Below are 13,267 nucleotides of genomic sequence, written 5' to 3' on the forward strand. Positions count from 1 at the left end.
CATTTGCATATCAGAGAAAATATTCCGCCTTTGGTTTTTTGAGTTTGGCTTATTTTGCTTAGCAGGATATTCTTCAACTCAAGTGCCATAATTTCATTTTCTTCACATTCTTTCATTCACAGCTATTCTATCCCTAGTACACACAGAAACACACACATTCATACCAAAAGAATAATTTTTTTAAAAAAGTGAGAAGGTTGAGTTTTAGTCAAGATGCTATAGAGACTAAGAAAGGAGAGCAATGTTTATTAACTGTTCAAATCACAGAGATCTCTGTTCGCTCTCCTGTATCTGTTCCTCCCTTCTTCTACAGTAGCCAACCCCCTGTTGGCTTGGTAGATGGCCAACAAGAACGCGTAGTCACTCTTCTCACCTGTTTACAACAAGGTGATCTATGTGATATAAGTTTCATCCTATGGGAAATAAATGGGAATGATTTTTAGAGACTCTTAGGAGATAACTAATATGTAGGAACGCTTAGACTCTCTTCCTTTCTTCCATTTTACTATCTGCAATGCAAATGCCGCTCTCTGCACTTAAAAACAAAGACCACACCCTAGACGTGGCAGATCAATGGGCTGGAAGGAGCCTGTTCCCCTAAAATGACAAAATGGAGAGCTGCCGAACCAGGCCTGGACTACACTGGTCTTCACATGAGTGTAGTAGTCAGCTTCCAAGAGGGCCCCAAATGACCCTGGTATCTGAGATGTATATCCTTTTATAGTCTCCCCGCTGTACTGTGTTGATCTGTCTGACCCATAGCATCTGGCAGAAGTGGTGTCTTTCGAGAGTACATCATAAAATCCTGGGTAATCTTGGGTGTTCACACTCCTTCTCTTTCTTGGCACTTAACCTTGGGGAAAGCAAGCTGACATACTCTGAGCAGCCCTATGGAACGTCCCATGTGGTGATCTCCTAAAGTCCTTTTATCTAACAGTCTATAGGGGTCCAAGACATCTCCACAGTCACTTGAGTGAGCTGAAGGCAGATCTTTTAGTCCTGTCAAGTCTTCAGGTGACTATAGTCCTGGCTGAAAACTTGACAGCAAGTTCATGAGAGAATCTGATTAATTTTTTTGGTACCAGGGATTGAACCCAGGGGTGTTCCACTGAAACACAAAAAAGGGCTGGGGAGCCCTTTTTTATTTTTTGAGACAGGGTCTCACTAGGTTGCTTATAGTCTCACAAAAGTGCTGAGGCTAGCTTCAAAATTGCAATCCTCGTGCCTTAGCCTCCCAAACAGTTAGGATAACAGGTATGCACCACATGCCTGGCTCATGAGAGAATGTGGGCTAGCATACCCAGCCAGCTGAACCAGCTCTAAATTTCCTGATCCAGAAACTGTGAAATAATAAACATTGCTGTCTTAAACCACTAAGTTTTTGGTGATTTGTTGTGTAACAGTAGAAAACTAATACATGAGACAAAGAAAACCCTATCTTGTTTAAGTCATTGTCATTTTTTATTCTTTCACTTGCAATGAGATCTACCTCTAACTTCCTTCTCCAGTTAAAATTATAGAATTAAAGAAACAGCTTTCAAGATGCTAGACCTAGGGTTTCTAGAAATTGAGAACTGGCAGAGTCTAAAGAGAATGTCTTGTCCCATTGCCTTGCATTAGAGGTAAAAGTAATAGTGTAAAAAACATTTAGTGTTTGCTATGCCAGGCTCTCTGCCTACTTCTATACAGTTCATTCTCAGGATAACCTGAGAGGTAGGAACTGGAGCAAAAATAACTAACATGGTTTTGGCACCATTATGAAAACACAAATAACCGGAATGGAAGCAGACCTCAAACAGATCAGCAAGCTTTCCTTTATTTGGCAGCAATCAATCAGGCAATGGAGGAGCTCATTTTCGGAGTGGAAAATGGTTGTAGGTTACAGAGGGGCTCTGAGTTTTATGTTACAATGAGGGTGAATTAATCACTGGAGACTTAAGCAGAATGTGTCAGTTTGGGCAGTCAGGAAATAAGTTGTAAAGAGTCTGAAACTTATTGTTACTGGGAAGGGTTGAAAGCTCAGAACTCTGCCAGAGTTCACTGTTTATCTTCTTCCTCTGGGACCCATTGTTACCCCAAGCTTCACACTTGGCTTTTCTCCTTCCAGGACCCATCCGCAGTGGGAAAGGGCAAATGTCCAGGTCTCAGTTTCAGTATTCACCTCCTCCCTGCAGGACCTATTGTGGTTGGGATGGGATGAATGTTTGCTTTTGGTGGAGATGCTGCCCATGAACTCAGGAAGGAATGAAAGTTTGCACTCCCCCCCCCCCCAGGGGCCTATTGTTACTGGGAGAGGATTAATGATTGCCTCCCTCCTCCCTCTTCCTCCAGGTCAATTTTGGGGGGTTATCATTTCACTACCCTGGTATTATCATTTTCCATATCCTTCAGGGACTTACTATTCCCTTTACATATGAGGAAACTGGGTCCACACACTTATCCATTTTTCTTTACTATCTTGCTACCATTAAACAATCCAAGGGCTGGGGTGTGGTTCAATGATAAGAGAGTATGCTTAGCTTGTTTGAGGCATTAGGTTCTACCCTCAGCATGAAAAGAACAAAATATTCAACCCCGCTGAAGGTATATACCTGCAATTTCAGCTACTCAGGAGGCTGAGGCAGGAGGATCACAAGTTTCAGGTAACTTAGCAAAACCCTGTCTCAAAATAAAAAATAAAATGGGCTGGGGATGTAGCTCAGTCGTAAAGCACCCCTGGGTTCAATCCCAGGTACCAAAAAAAAAAAAAAAAAAAAAAAAAAAATCCAATTACAAATGTTAACGTCTTGCACACAAGGGAGAAGACCTATTATAGGCCAAAAAAAAATCAATTTGGTAGATATTTTAGGAAGAGTAAATGGAAATGATCATAGTTAAACTGGTTATACAAAGGAAATAATGATTAGCTGAAAGTACCTAATTATTGATTCACTTATCTGGGTAGTTTGTGCCTGATTTCACAGAACAGGTTAAGTATTTGCCCTGCAGAGTCCTTTTTGCATGTGTTGTAGATTAATTAATGTTTTATTAATTATTTAGCACTCATTATCACTCAATAGAATCCCAGGCCAAGTTTGCAGTTGAGGAAACAGAATGGGCATTGATTTGCCCATGGTCCTTTGAGTATAGATAGATAGTGGCAGAGGTGAGATTAGGACTCAGACTAATGTATGTATTAACCACACTGTTTCAAAACAAGTTAGTAGTCAATGAATAGAAATTCCTGTCTTTCTGCCTGTTAGCTGTCAGCATTTTAAAATATTCAGAAGTCTGTTTTATGCAACTATGAACTTTTTTTTTTTTGATACTTGGTTTTTAGGTTTTTGTCTTTTTTTAGTTTTTGAACATCAGGGCTAGAGAGGAAGGAAACAACTGATATTTCCCTGAACACCCCCGCCCCTTTGGACAACAGGGATTAAGCAATTGCCTGCCAGATTTCCTCATTACAATGACTGTAAACCTGATGATTTACAGGAAGCTTATCGTACTTTTTCATCCCAGAAACTGTGATACTTTCCCTTACTCGTACATGCAAATGCTGTGTTGAGATATCCCTGAGGCAGTCACCTTTCCCTTGGGCTATACTCCCTGCGAGCCAGCCATAAAGGAGCCTTTGACAGGCATTCACAGAGTTGGTGTTGACTTGGCAATGTTTATTAAGAACAAAATAGGTGGGGGCTGGTGTGTGGACAGCGCTTGCCTCCCACACACAAGGCCTTGGGTTCAGTCTCTAGCACTGGAAAAAAAAAAAAGAAGAAAAGAAAGAAAAAATATAAAAAAAGAAGCAGAGAAAGAACAAGATAGGTGACATTACAGGCATTTTTAGGAAATCAGAGGCTTTTGTCTGAAATGTTTGCAAAGAAACCACTTTACACATTATATTTCCATATTTGTAATGAAGCAAATTATGTTTTTGTAATATTTAAAAATACTTCTACGATCATTTTAAATGACTTAAGGTTATTCTACCACATTTTATGGTGTGGTTTACGTTCTTCTAGGGGATGGAATTGGAAATCTGGGCCAATAGGTGTTCCCTGCTAAGCCTCACCCAGTATCCAGTTTAGGAATGAATTCCCAACCAAGGGGTCAAGGTGAGAAACTCTTAAAGGGAGGAACTATTGTTGAGCCAGATTGTGGAACCAAACTAGATGCCCTTCAGTTGATGAATGGGTAAAGAAACCGTGGCATATACATACAATGGAATATTACTCCGCAATGAAGAATGATAAAATTATGGCATTTGCAGGCAAATGGATGAAATTGGAGAATATCATGCTAAGTGAGATAAGCCAATCTCAAAAAACTAAAGGACGAATGATCTCGCTGATAAGCGGATGAGGACATATAATGGGGGGTGGGAGGGGTTAGCCTTAGGGTTAGGGTTAGGTTTAGGGTTAGGGATAAGGAGGGTGGTAAGAATAGAGGAAAGAAGGACTGTATAGAGGGAAAAGAGGGGTGGGAGGGGTCGGGGGGAGGGAAAAAAAATTATGAATCAAACATCATTGCCCTATGTAAATTTATGATTACACAAATGGTATGCTTTGACTCCATGTACAAATAGAGAAACAACATGTATCCCATTTGTGTACAATAATAAGAAAAAAAAAAAGAAAGAAGGACTTTAAATGTAGCTTATTGGGGCTTATTTTTCTTAGAAATCATTTATGTACATTACTGAAAAAAGTGAAGGTTTGTCTGCAAAGGCCTTTTGAATTCTCATTTATTCTTTTTCTCCTCATTTATTCCTGCAACGAGAAATATTTTATTCCTATTATGTATGCCTACTACTTATTCTGGGGATATAGATAAAGGCAGATAAGTATATTACCATATAGTGTCAAGTACTTAAAATTGCCAAGAAATAAGACACTTATTCTTTTATTCATGTCATTGTTCTGATATTTTGTTGTTAAAAATATGATGTAGGGCTAGGGATAGAGCTCAGTTGGTAGAGTGCTTGCCTAGCATGCACAAGACCCTGGGTTCAATCCCTAGCACCACCAAAAAAAAAAAATAAATAAATAAATAAAAAAATAAATATATATATATATGTATATATATATGTATATATATATATGATGTAGCTAATGCTGTAGTCATTACAGGACAAAGTTGAATTAATGAAGAACACCTGAAAGATAACTTCAGCTAATTCAGAATGGGACAGGTAACAAATACTGAATTTCCTTAAAAGTTGTGAGGTTTTCAAGAATAGTAATTTAAATTTGTTCAGTGTTAAATGAATAAAAACAAAGTCCCTACAGCCTCAGGTGGGTGATTCTTCTGAAACTGTCAATACTAAGTTCAAGGGTCACTTCTACCAGAAAATCCTCTCTAGCTATCTACAAACTAGAGTGAGAGACCTTTCCCGGTGGGTCCTCAGGACCTCTACTTGGTCTGAATAATTGTATCCTTCTCTGATTATTTGTTTGTTATTCCACTAAGACAGAATAGGAATCCCACAGCAGTCACCTTTGGCTCTAGCTCAGAGGTTAATAGCACATGTTAAACATGTAATTTGTTGATATGAATTAATTAACAGAGTTGTCTTTTCAGTGTAAGATCTGGACACATTGCAAGATTTAAAAAGCACTGATTTAAATCTTGGATTTTTCATTCACTACTTCTCTGACCTTGAACAAATCAATGGCTCTCTTTAAACAATGGCTCTCTTTTCTGTTAAGTGGGAAAAATAGTAGAACATTCCACATATTATGAGGATTACACATGAATTCTTGGAAAACATTTACAGTGCCTGGTACGTGGTAACACTGGATGTATTTTCATTGTTTTATCTCCACCTTCTTTCCTTTACCCCGACTATCATTCTGCTTTTCTCACCTTTTTATTTCTGTCCTAACTGTCCCCTTTCCCTTTACACCCCTTCTTCTTAACTCTTTTATTATCTATGCCCTTGTATATGTCCAACTATTTCTTTTTCTTGTGTATGGGGTATCAGTGAGCCTGTAGGGAAGAGAACTCCACACCTTAAAAAAGGGGAACAGGCCAGGTGCAGTGGTGCACACCCATAATCCCAGCTGCTCAGGAGGCTGAGGCAGGAGGATCACGAGTTCAAAGCCAGCTTTAGTAACTGAGGTCCTAAGCAACTCAGCAAGACCCTGTCTCTAAACAAAATGTAAAGGGCTGGGCATGTGGCTCAGTGGTAAAATAACCCCGGGTTCAATCCCTGGTACCAAAAAAAAAAAGGTGGCACAGTATGCTGTGCCTGCATTCCAATGTGCTTCAAGTCAAGAATGGGAACCGTGTGCTCCAAACATTTTGTTTTAGTCAGTTTTCCACTATTGTGACAAAACCTGAGATAATCAAAGTATGAAGAGATAAGATTTACTCTGGTTCATACTTTTGGAGGTTTCACTCCATCAAGGCTCTGATACTTTTGGGCCTGTGATAGGCATCAATGGCAACAAGTGGCAAAACTGCTTACTTCATGGCTGGGACCCCAAAGAGGAAGGGTCTAGGGTCACTACATGCTTCAAGGGCTCACTGCCCATTGACCTGAAGAGCTCCCACCTGTCTCCACCACTTAAGGGTTCCACTACCTCCCAGTAGCTCCACAGCCTGTGGACCAACCCTTTAATACATGGGCCTTAGAGGGAGCAAACTTGAAGTTCTGAAAATGGATACCAGGACTCATTGGATGCAAAGAGCAGGTGAACAGTCAAATGCCCACAGTGGGGCAAGGCCCCACCTTTATAACAACTATGTGAACTCTAAAAACTGCTGGTGACAACTCTGGCTTGCTTGAGAGACCTGGGAAAATAGTGTCCTGTGTGTGTCGTGGAGGAAGTAGTACAGGGGCTTGGTGGTGGTCTAAGGAATAGAAATCAGGTAGAACTCACTGGGATGGCTTCATGGTGACAAGCTGGGAGACTCCTATATCAGAAGGATTGGACATATGGCAGGAGATTGGGACAAAGATCTCCAAGTACAAATATAGGAAGCATCTGGATATGTCTGTGAGGGAGAATGGTACTTCCAGAGGCTGGACAGAGCTCTGGCATTACAGATCAATGGTGATTGATGCTAAACTGAATGCTTTTTTTTTTTAAAACACTCTTTTTTTATTTAAGTTTTTTTTAGTTGTAGATGGACACAATACCTCTATTTCATTTATTTTTATGTGGTGCTGAGGATCGAACCTAGTACCTCTAGTTGACAAGGTTTTGCTAAGTTGCCCAAGGGGAGCTTGAACTTCAAGTCCTCCTGCCCCACTCTCTTCAATAACTGCAATGACAGGTGTGCAACAGTGTGCACAGCTAGAGGTCTCTCTTATACTTTTTAATGGTGACCTACTTTTCAATCGATTGGATGGGCTATAATTTCTATGATATCCAGTATCCTATTAATGGACATTTATTTATTTCCAAATTCTTTGTAGTTGTTGTAAGAAAGGTTTTATCATATCTTAGGAACAAATTTTTTTCTTTTGTAGTGTTTTGGACTGATTTGTGTTTTCCCAAAATTCTTAAATTTATTAAGCCCCAACCAACAGGACCTCAGAATGGACTATATTTTGTAGACAGGACTTTGAAATGCCAGGTATTGTGAAGCACACCTGTAAGCCCAGCCAAGGGAAGTTGATACAGGAAGAGTACTAGTTAGAGGCCAGTTTGGGCAACCTAATGAGACCCTGTCTAAAAAAAAAAAAAAAAAAAAAAAAGTGATTAAGTTACAACAAGGTGGTTGGGGAGGGCAAGTCAATCTCACTGGTAGATCATAGATTAGACATACAAGAGATGCACACATGTAGAGAAAAGCCTGAGTAGGGACACTTTGAGAAGGTAGCCATCTCTATGACAGAAAGAGGCCTCAGAAGATGCTAAGCCTGCTGACACCTTGATCCTGTACTTCTGGCCTCCGAAAACTGTGAAAATGAATTTCCATTTAAGCCAGCCAGCATGTGGTATCTCGTTATGACAGCCCTAGTAAACTAATATACATAGCAACGTGTCTGTAATTATACAGTAAAAACCAATGGGGCAACAGTGTTCAGTATTTAATTTAAAGAAAGTAAAGATTTAGCCACTCTGGAAAGCAGTGTGGAGATTCCTTAGAAAACTTGGAATGGAACCACCATTTGACCCAGCTATCCCACTCCTCAGCCTATACCCAAAGGACTTAAAATCAGCATACTACAGAGATACAGTCACATCAATGTTCATAGCTGCTCAATTCACAATAGCCAGATTGTGGAACCAACCTAGATGCCCCTCAATTGATGAATGGATAAAGAAACTGTGGCATATATATACAATGGAATATTACTCAGCCGTAAAGAATGATAAAATTATGGCATTTGCAGGCAAATGGATGAAATTGGAGAATATCATGCTAAGTGAGATAAGCCAATCTCAAAAAACCAAAGGACGAATGATCTCGCTAAGTGGATGACGATACATAATGGGGGATGGGAGGGGTTAGTGTCAGAGTTAGGGTTAGGGATGGGGGCAAGAATGGAGGAAGGACTGTATAGAGGGAAAAGAGGGGTGGGAGGAGTGGGGGGAAGGGAAAAATAACAGAATGAATCAAACAACATTACCCTATGTAAATTTATGATTACACAAATGGTATGCCTTTACGCCATGTACAGAGAAACAACATGTATCCCATTTGTTTACAATAAAAAAAAAGAAAGTAAAGATTTGAGGAAACTGTAAACAAATACACTCTCATATATCTGATTAAGCTTCATTTGCATAGAAAGTATACTAAAGGAAAATAAAAACAAATGTAGCATTTGGCATTGCATTTCAACTTGCTGGCTATCTTTTATTTTGCCATCATTCATATTGAAAGCTTTACCCCTAAATCAATTTGGTTTGCTATAGCAGTTGTTGATTGGCTATTTTGACTAACAGGGATGATCAAATTTGGTTAGGATTACGATTCCAACTGTTTTGTAATTACACTGCTTATTTTCACAACAAACCCTGCTTTGGAGAAAGTGCTATGTCATAATGAAATAAACAGAGTTAAATGCTTTAGAATTGACCTTCCCTGACAATCTTTTCCAGAGCCCTCAAAACTAGGGGCAGAAAATTCTACAGAAGAGGCCTGGGGTCATTGTATTTTTAGGTTGCCAGGGAATAAGATTTTTTCCCCCTGTAGCACGCAGTTTTTCAGGGAGAATGAGAGTGGGGAAGAGACCCATCAGTCCTACCAGGCACGCCACCATATGGGTTTTCACAGCTTTGTTCACAGGCCTTATCCTATGCACTCTCTTTGCAGTTGCCAAAGGCTGGTTTCTTTGAATTTGTCTGCTTTTGTACCTGAAGAAATCACACAGAAAGGTGATTCAAGTGACAACCGGGTCATAAGAACATTTCCTATCTATTGTAGTTGTGAGAATCTACAGTTATGACACTACATTGATCAGTGTCTTCTCTCTCCAGCTACAGTGCATTATAAACTAATCATTTATTCTACATATCAGGTGATTAATTGCTATATTACTCAGTATATGGAGCTTAAGTTAACAGCTTCTCTTGAAGGGAAAAATGACCAACAGGCCTTATTTATTTATTTTTATAATTTAATCTCTTTTCCTTTTGTCATCTTAATTTTTTGAAATAGCCAGGGCCCAAAGTAGTTGTTATTATACTTCAGCCAACTTACACAGTTACAAATCTGAGTTATAACCTTTGTGTGTAGATGGACATTTTTGTTGTTAAATACCTTTATAATGTGGTTACTTTGGGAAATATGCAGTGAGCAATGCAGACACAAACAGGTGCAAGAGAAATACAACAAGGTATTTTCAAAATTAGTAAAAATGAGGAAATTACAAGAATTCCATGAATTTACCTCATTCCTTCTTTCTTTATTCAGCAAATATTTTTTGAGTACCAGTGGTATGACAGACACTGTTCTGAGTGCTGAGGGTACAATGAGCGCCTCTCATGGAGCTCAGTTCTCTATAGAATTGGTTCACCTGAGGTTTGATCAACATTCCAAGACAGTTGGTGTGAAAGATCAGTGTGAAGTAAAGAAATAGAGGGGAAATAAGAAAATGTCTTTTGAGGTACATTAAAAAGTACAGAGGCAAAGCCCTAAGGGAAGAGAAAATAAAAGGGGGGAAACAGGGTGAGAGGATGAGAGGGAGGGACTGGTAAGGACTTTGTCTATCCTTCTGTTCCATTAAGCATTCTTCCTATTTCCTCAGAACAGACTGGAGAAGCCATCTGTGTCCCAACTAAGACAGTGCCTGGGAGGGTATTGTCAGACCAGATTCATAAGCCAGATTATTCACTTACCCTAGGCAATTACCAGAAAGTCTTTGACAGTTTTCTACAGCGCTAGCTCACAGAGTTGTACTTATGTACAACTTCTTGTACGTATGTACTTACCGATTGAACCCAGGGGCACGCTACCACTGAGCTACGTCCCCAACCCTTTCTATTTTGAGGGAAGGTTTCACTGAATTGCTCAGGTTGGCTTTGAACTTAACGATATTTCATCCTCAGCCTCCTGAGTAGCTAGGATTACAGGCGAGCCCTGCTTGTTGTATCTAATATTAACAGTTTTCAGACAGTACTTAGTATGTGCCAAGTGCTATTATGAACACTTCAAATCTAAGAACTTGCTTAATTCTCCTAAAAATCTTACGAGGTAGGGATTATTACCCTCATTTCACACATGACGAAACTGAGGCACAGAGAAATCATGTAGCTTATCCAAAGTCGTAGAACCAGTATTTGGCAAAACCAGGAACCTTTCATCTCCAGGGCCTTGTTTTGTGCCACTGCTCGCTCACATTGCCTGTCAATAAATGGCACATGGTACGATTAGAACCGAACAGGTACACTCCAGGGCAAGGTTCTCTCCTACCTCCTTATACTCTTATTTTTTGAATGTTGGGCCCCCATGTTGTCGAGAAACTACGATAGATAAGAGATGCTGGGGTGAATGCATCCATCTTGCCCTCCTGGCTTAGGGCACGGAGCAAGTAACACACCCTCCCCACATTCTCAGCCTATCCGGCCCTTGCCGTTCCTTTTGGGTCCATCACTCCTCCAGCTGAGCCCTGGCGGGTTGGCTGGTCAGGCTGAGCGGAGCCTGGGGTGAGGATGGCCAAGAGACCCGGGGACCTTGCTCGGGCCAGTGACGCCGGTGCAGCCCCTTTCCTCTCGCTAGGCCTCGTCTTAAGATGGAGGGATGCTACTGGGCTCTCCCGCACCCGCCCTCGGCCTCACGCCCGGGTCCTGCCAGGCGCCGCCGCTCCCCGCGTGGGCCGCACGTTCCCCCAGAACCCAGCCCGGGTTCGCCTGGCTGGGCCGGAGCCAAGCCCAGGCCGCGCCTGGCATGTGGGCAAGGCCGCGGGCGCGAATCGGAGGCCGGCCCAGCAGGGCCGGGTCGCGCGCCGGCCGAGGGGCATCGCGGTCGGGCGCCCAGGTGGACTCGGGGCTCGCCTTCGGCCAAGGCGCGGGGCTGCCTGGGCGTCCAGGCCGGCGGGCGCCCCCGAACGCCACCTCTCGCTTCACCCGCTGTTTTGGGGAGGCGAAAATACAGGGCCACGGCTTAGTTTCTTCCTGCGACACACTAAGAGGACAAGGAATGGGTGTGGAGGCGGGAGGCAGAGCCGCGAGCCTCCGCGCCCGGTCACGTGGGCCGCAGGGACCGCATGGCGGCGGCCCGCGCGCCCCCGCGTCTCCGCCGGCCGGGCGGCCCGGACGCGCGCGCCGACGGGGCGGGCGCATGCGCAGGGGGGCGCGCCGCCTCTGCCCCGCGGCGAGGGTGTCTATGGAGAGGCGGCGGCCGCGGCTGCTGAGGCGGAGGCTGAAGCCGCGGCGATGGCGCCTTTCCCCGAAGAAGTGGATGTCTTCACCGCCCCGCACTGGCGGATGAAGCAGCTGGTGTGGCTCTACTGCGACAAGGTAACGGAGCGCGGGGCCTGCGGCTCGGGGCGGCGCGGCGCGGCGGGCGGGCGGGCGGCGAGCAGCAGGCGGGTCCCCGGGGCGGCCTGGCCTGCGCGGCGCTCGCAGCCCCCGGGGTCGCCGCCTCCTGCGCAGCTGTCAGCGCTGCGCGGCCCCCGCGGCCCCCGGCCCCTCGGGAGCCGCCCCCAGCCCGGCCGCGGCCTCGGACGTGCCCTCGGGGCGCGCGGCGCCGCCCTGACCGGCGCGTCCCCCTGCCCGCGGGCCTGGCGCGCGGAGGGGAGGGCGCCGCCCGCCGCCAGCCCCTCGGGGCGCGGGGCCGCGAACCCCGGGACCCCCGCCGGCCGGCCGGCGCGGTGGGGCTTCGCGTCCGCGCGGGCAGGCCGTTGCTGCGGTCCTCTCGCCCGCAGTACCCGCCCTCGGCCTGCTCGGGGCTCCCCGCGTTTTTGCAGACGCGCGTGCATCCTTGTGCAACTCTGGCTCGCTTCCTGGCGCGCCGGGCAGCGGCCCCAGCTCCCCTGCATTTTACCTTCGAGCCGTTCTCTGGCTGGAATTGGGAGAAGAAACGGTTTAGGAGAGAGTGGACCTTCACTCTTCGTTTATGGTTCTTGTTTTTCTCACAACTTTTATTGCCCGGGGTATTTACTCGCTGTAAAATTTGCTAGAAGACAGCTCTTCTCTGCTGGAATTCTTTGCGTGGGCTCAAATAAAAGGGGCCTCGGGAAAAGTTGGTTTGACTGTGGGAACCCTTTTGGATTATTAATTGGTGCAACCAGCATAAGCTGGAGAAGCACTTTTAAAGTGGAGGTAGCCCAGGACCTTTTGCTAATGACTTAATTAAAATTACCCTTATTTGTCAATTTATGTTGGGGAAAGTCATATGGCTATCTTTAAAACTTCGGGCGGTCTTATTTCTTGTAGAAGTGAACCAGATAAATAGGATTTAAATGCATGTTGTTTAAGCATAGAAATCAACTTACGAATTTTCAGAAATTACATAGCATTAAGCAGAACTGCTGTCGACAGCAAACAGAGGCTCTTAACCCAGAGAGTCGGTTGGAGGATGCCCAGAGTGTGCATTGCTAGGCCACACTCAAGACCAGCAGTTGAAAGCGGTAAGGTTGAGTTTCAGATCTTAGCACAAACATCTCCTGCCCCACAAACATCTTTCTCCTCCCCCTTAATTTTGAAAATGAAAAAAACAAAAACAAAAACAAAAACCCCCAAAACCCGACTCAGGTGTTTAAACACTAGAACTGGCCAGAATGGTGGTTAACAACTTGGTTGCCTATTAAAATCATCCAGAAAGCTGTTAAAAATTCTGATATTCAAAACCATTGAAATTAGGAGAGTGGAACCCAGACAGACATAAA

The 13,267-nt window shown here is 43.8% G+C and overlaps 1 protein-coding gene and 1 long non-coding RNA gene across 2 annotated transcripts in view; one reads left to right on the top strand and one right to left on the bottom strand.

Moving 5' to 3' along the window:
* Nucleotides 1-282: 282 nt before the first annotated feature.
* Nucleotides 283-10,778, bottom strand: LOC124994629 (uncharacterized). Its single transcript, XR_007110526.1, has 3 exons — nucleotides 10,647-10,778; nucleotides 9,185-9,293; nucleotides 283-413 (listed from the first exon to the last, which is right to left on the bottom strand). It is a non-coding gene; the product is annotated as an uncharacterized LOC124994629 (long non-coding RNA).
* A 932-nt stretch (nucleotides 10,779-11,710) lies between these two features.
* Nucleotides 11,711-13,267, top strand: part of Fbxl5 (F-box and leucine rich repeat protein 5) — a 47,006-nt gene continuing 45,449 nt past the window's right edge. The window contains exon 1 of the mRNA XM_047566757.1: nucleotides 11,711-11,897. Within this exon, the coding sequence (XP_047422713.1) occupies nucleotides 11,814-11,897 (84 nt within the window). The 5' untranslated portion in view covers nucleotides 11,711-11,813. The remainder of the gene's footprint in view (nucleotides 11,898-13,267) is intronic.

The sequence above is a fragment of the Sciurus carolinensis genome, chromosome 10 (assembly GCF_902686445.1).
Source record: "Sciurus carolinensis chromosome 10, mSciCar1.2, whole genome shotgun sequence".
Taxonomy (NCBI): domain Eukaryota; kingdom Metazoa; phylum Chordata; class Mammalia; order Rodentia; family Sciuridae; genus Sciurus; species Sciurus carolinensis.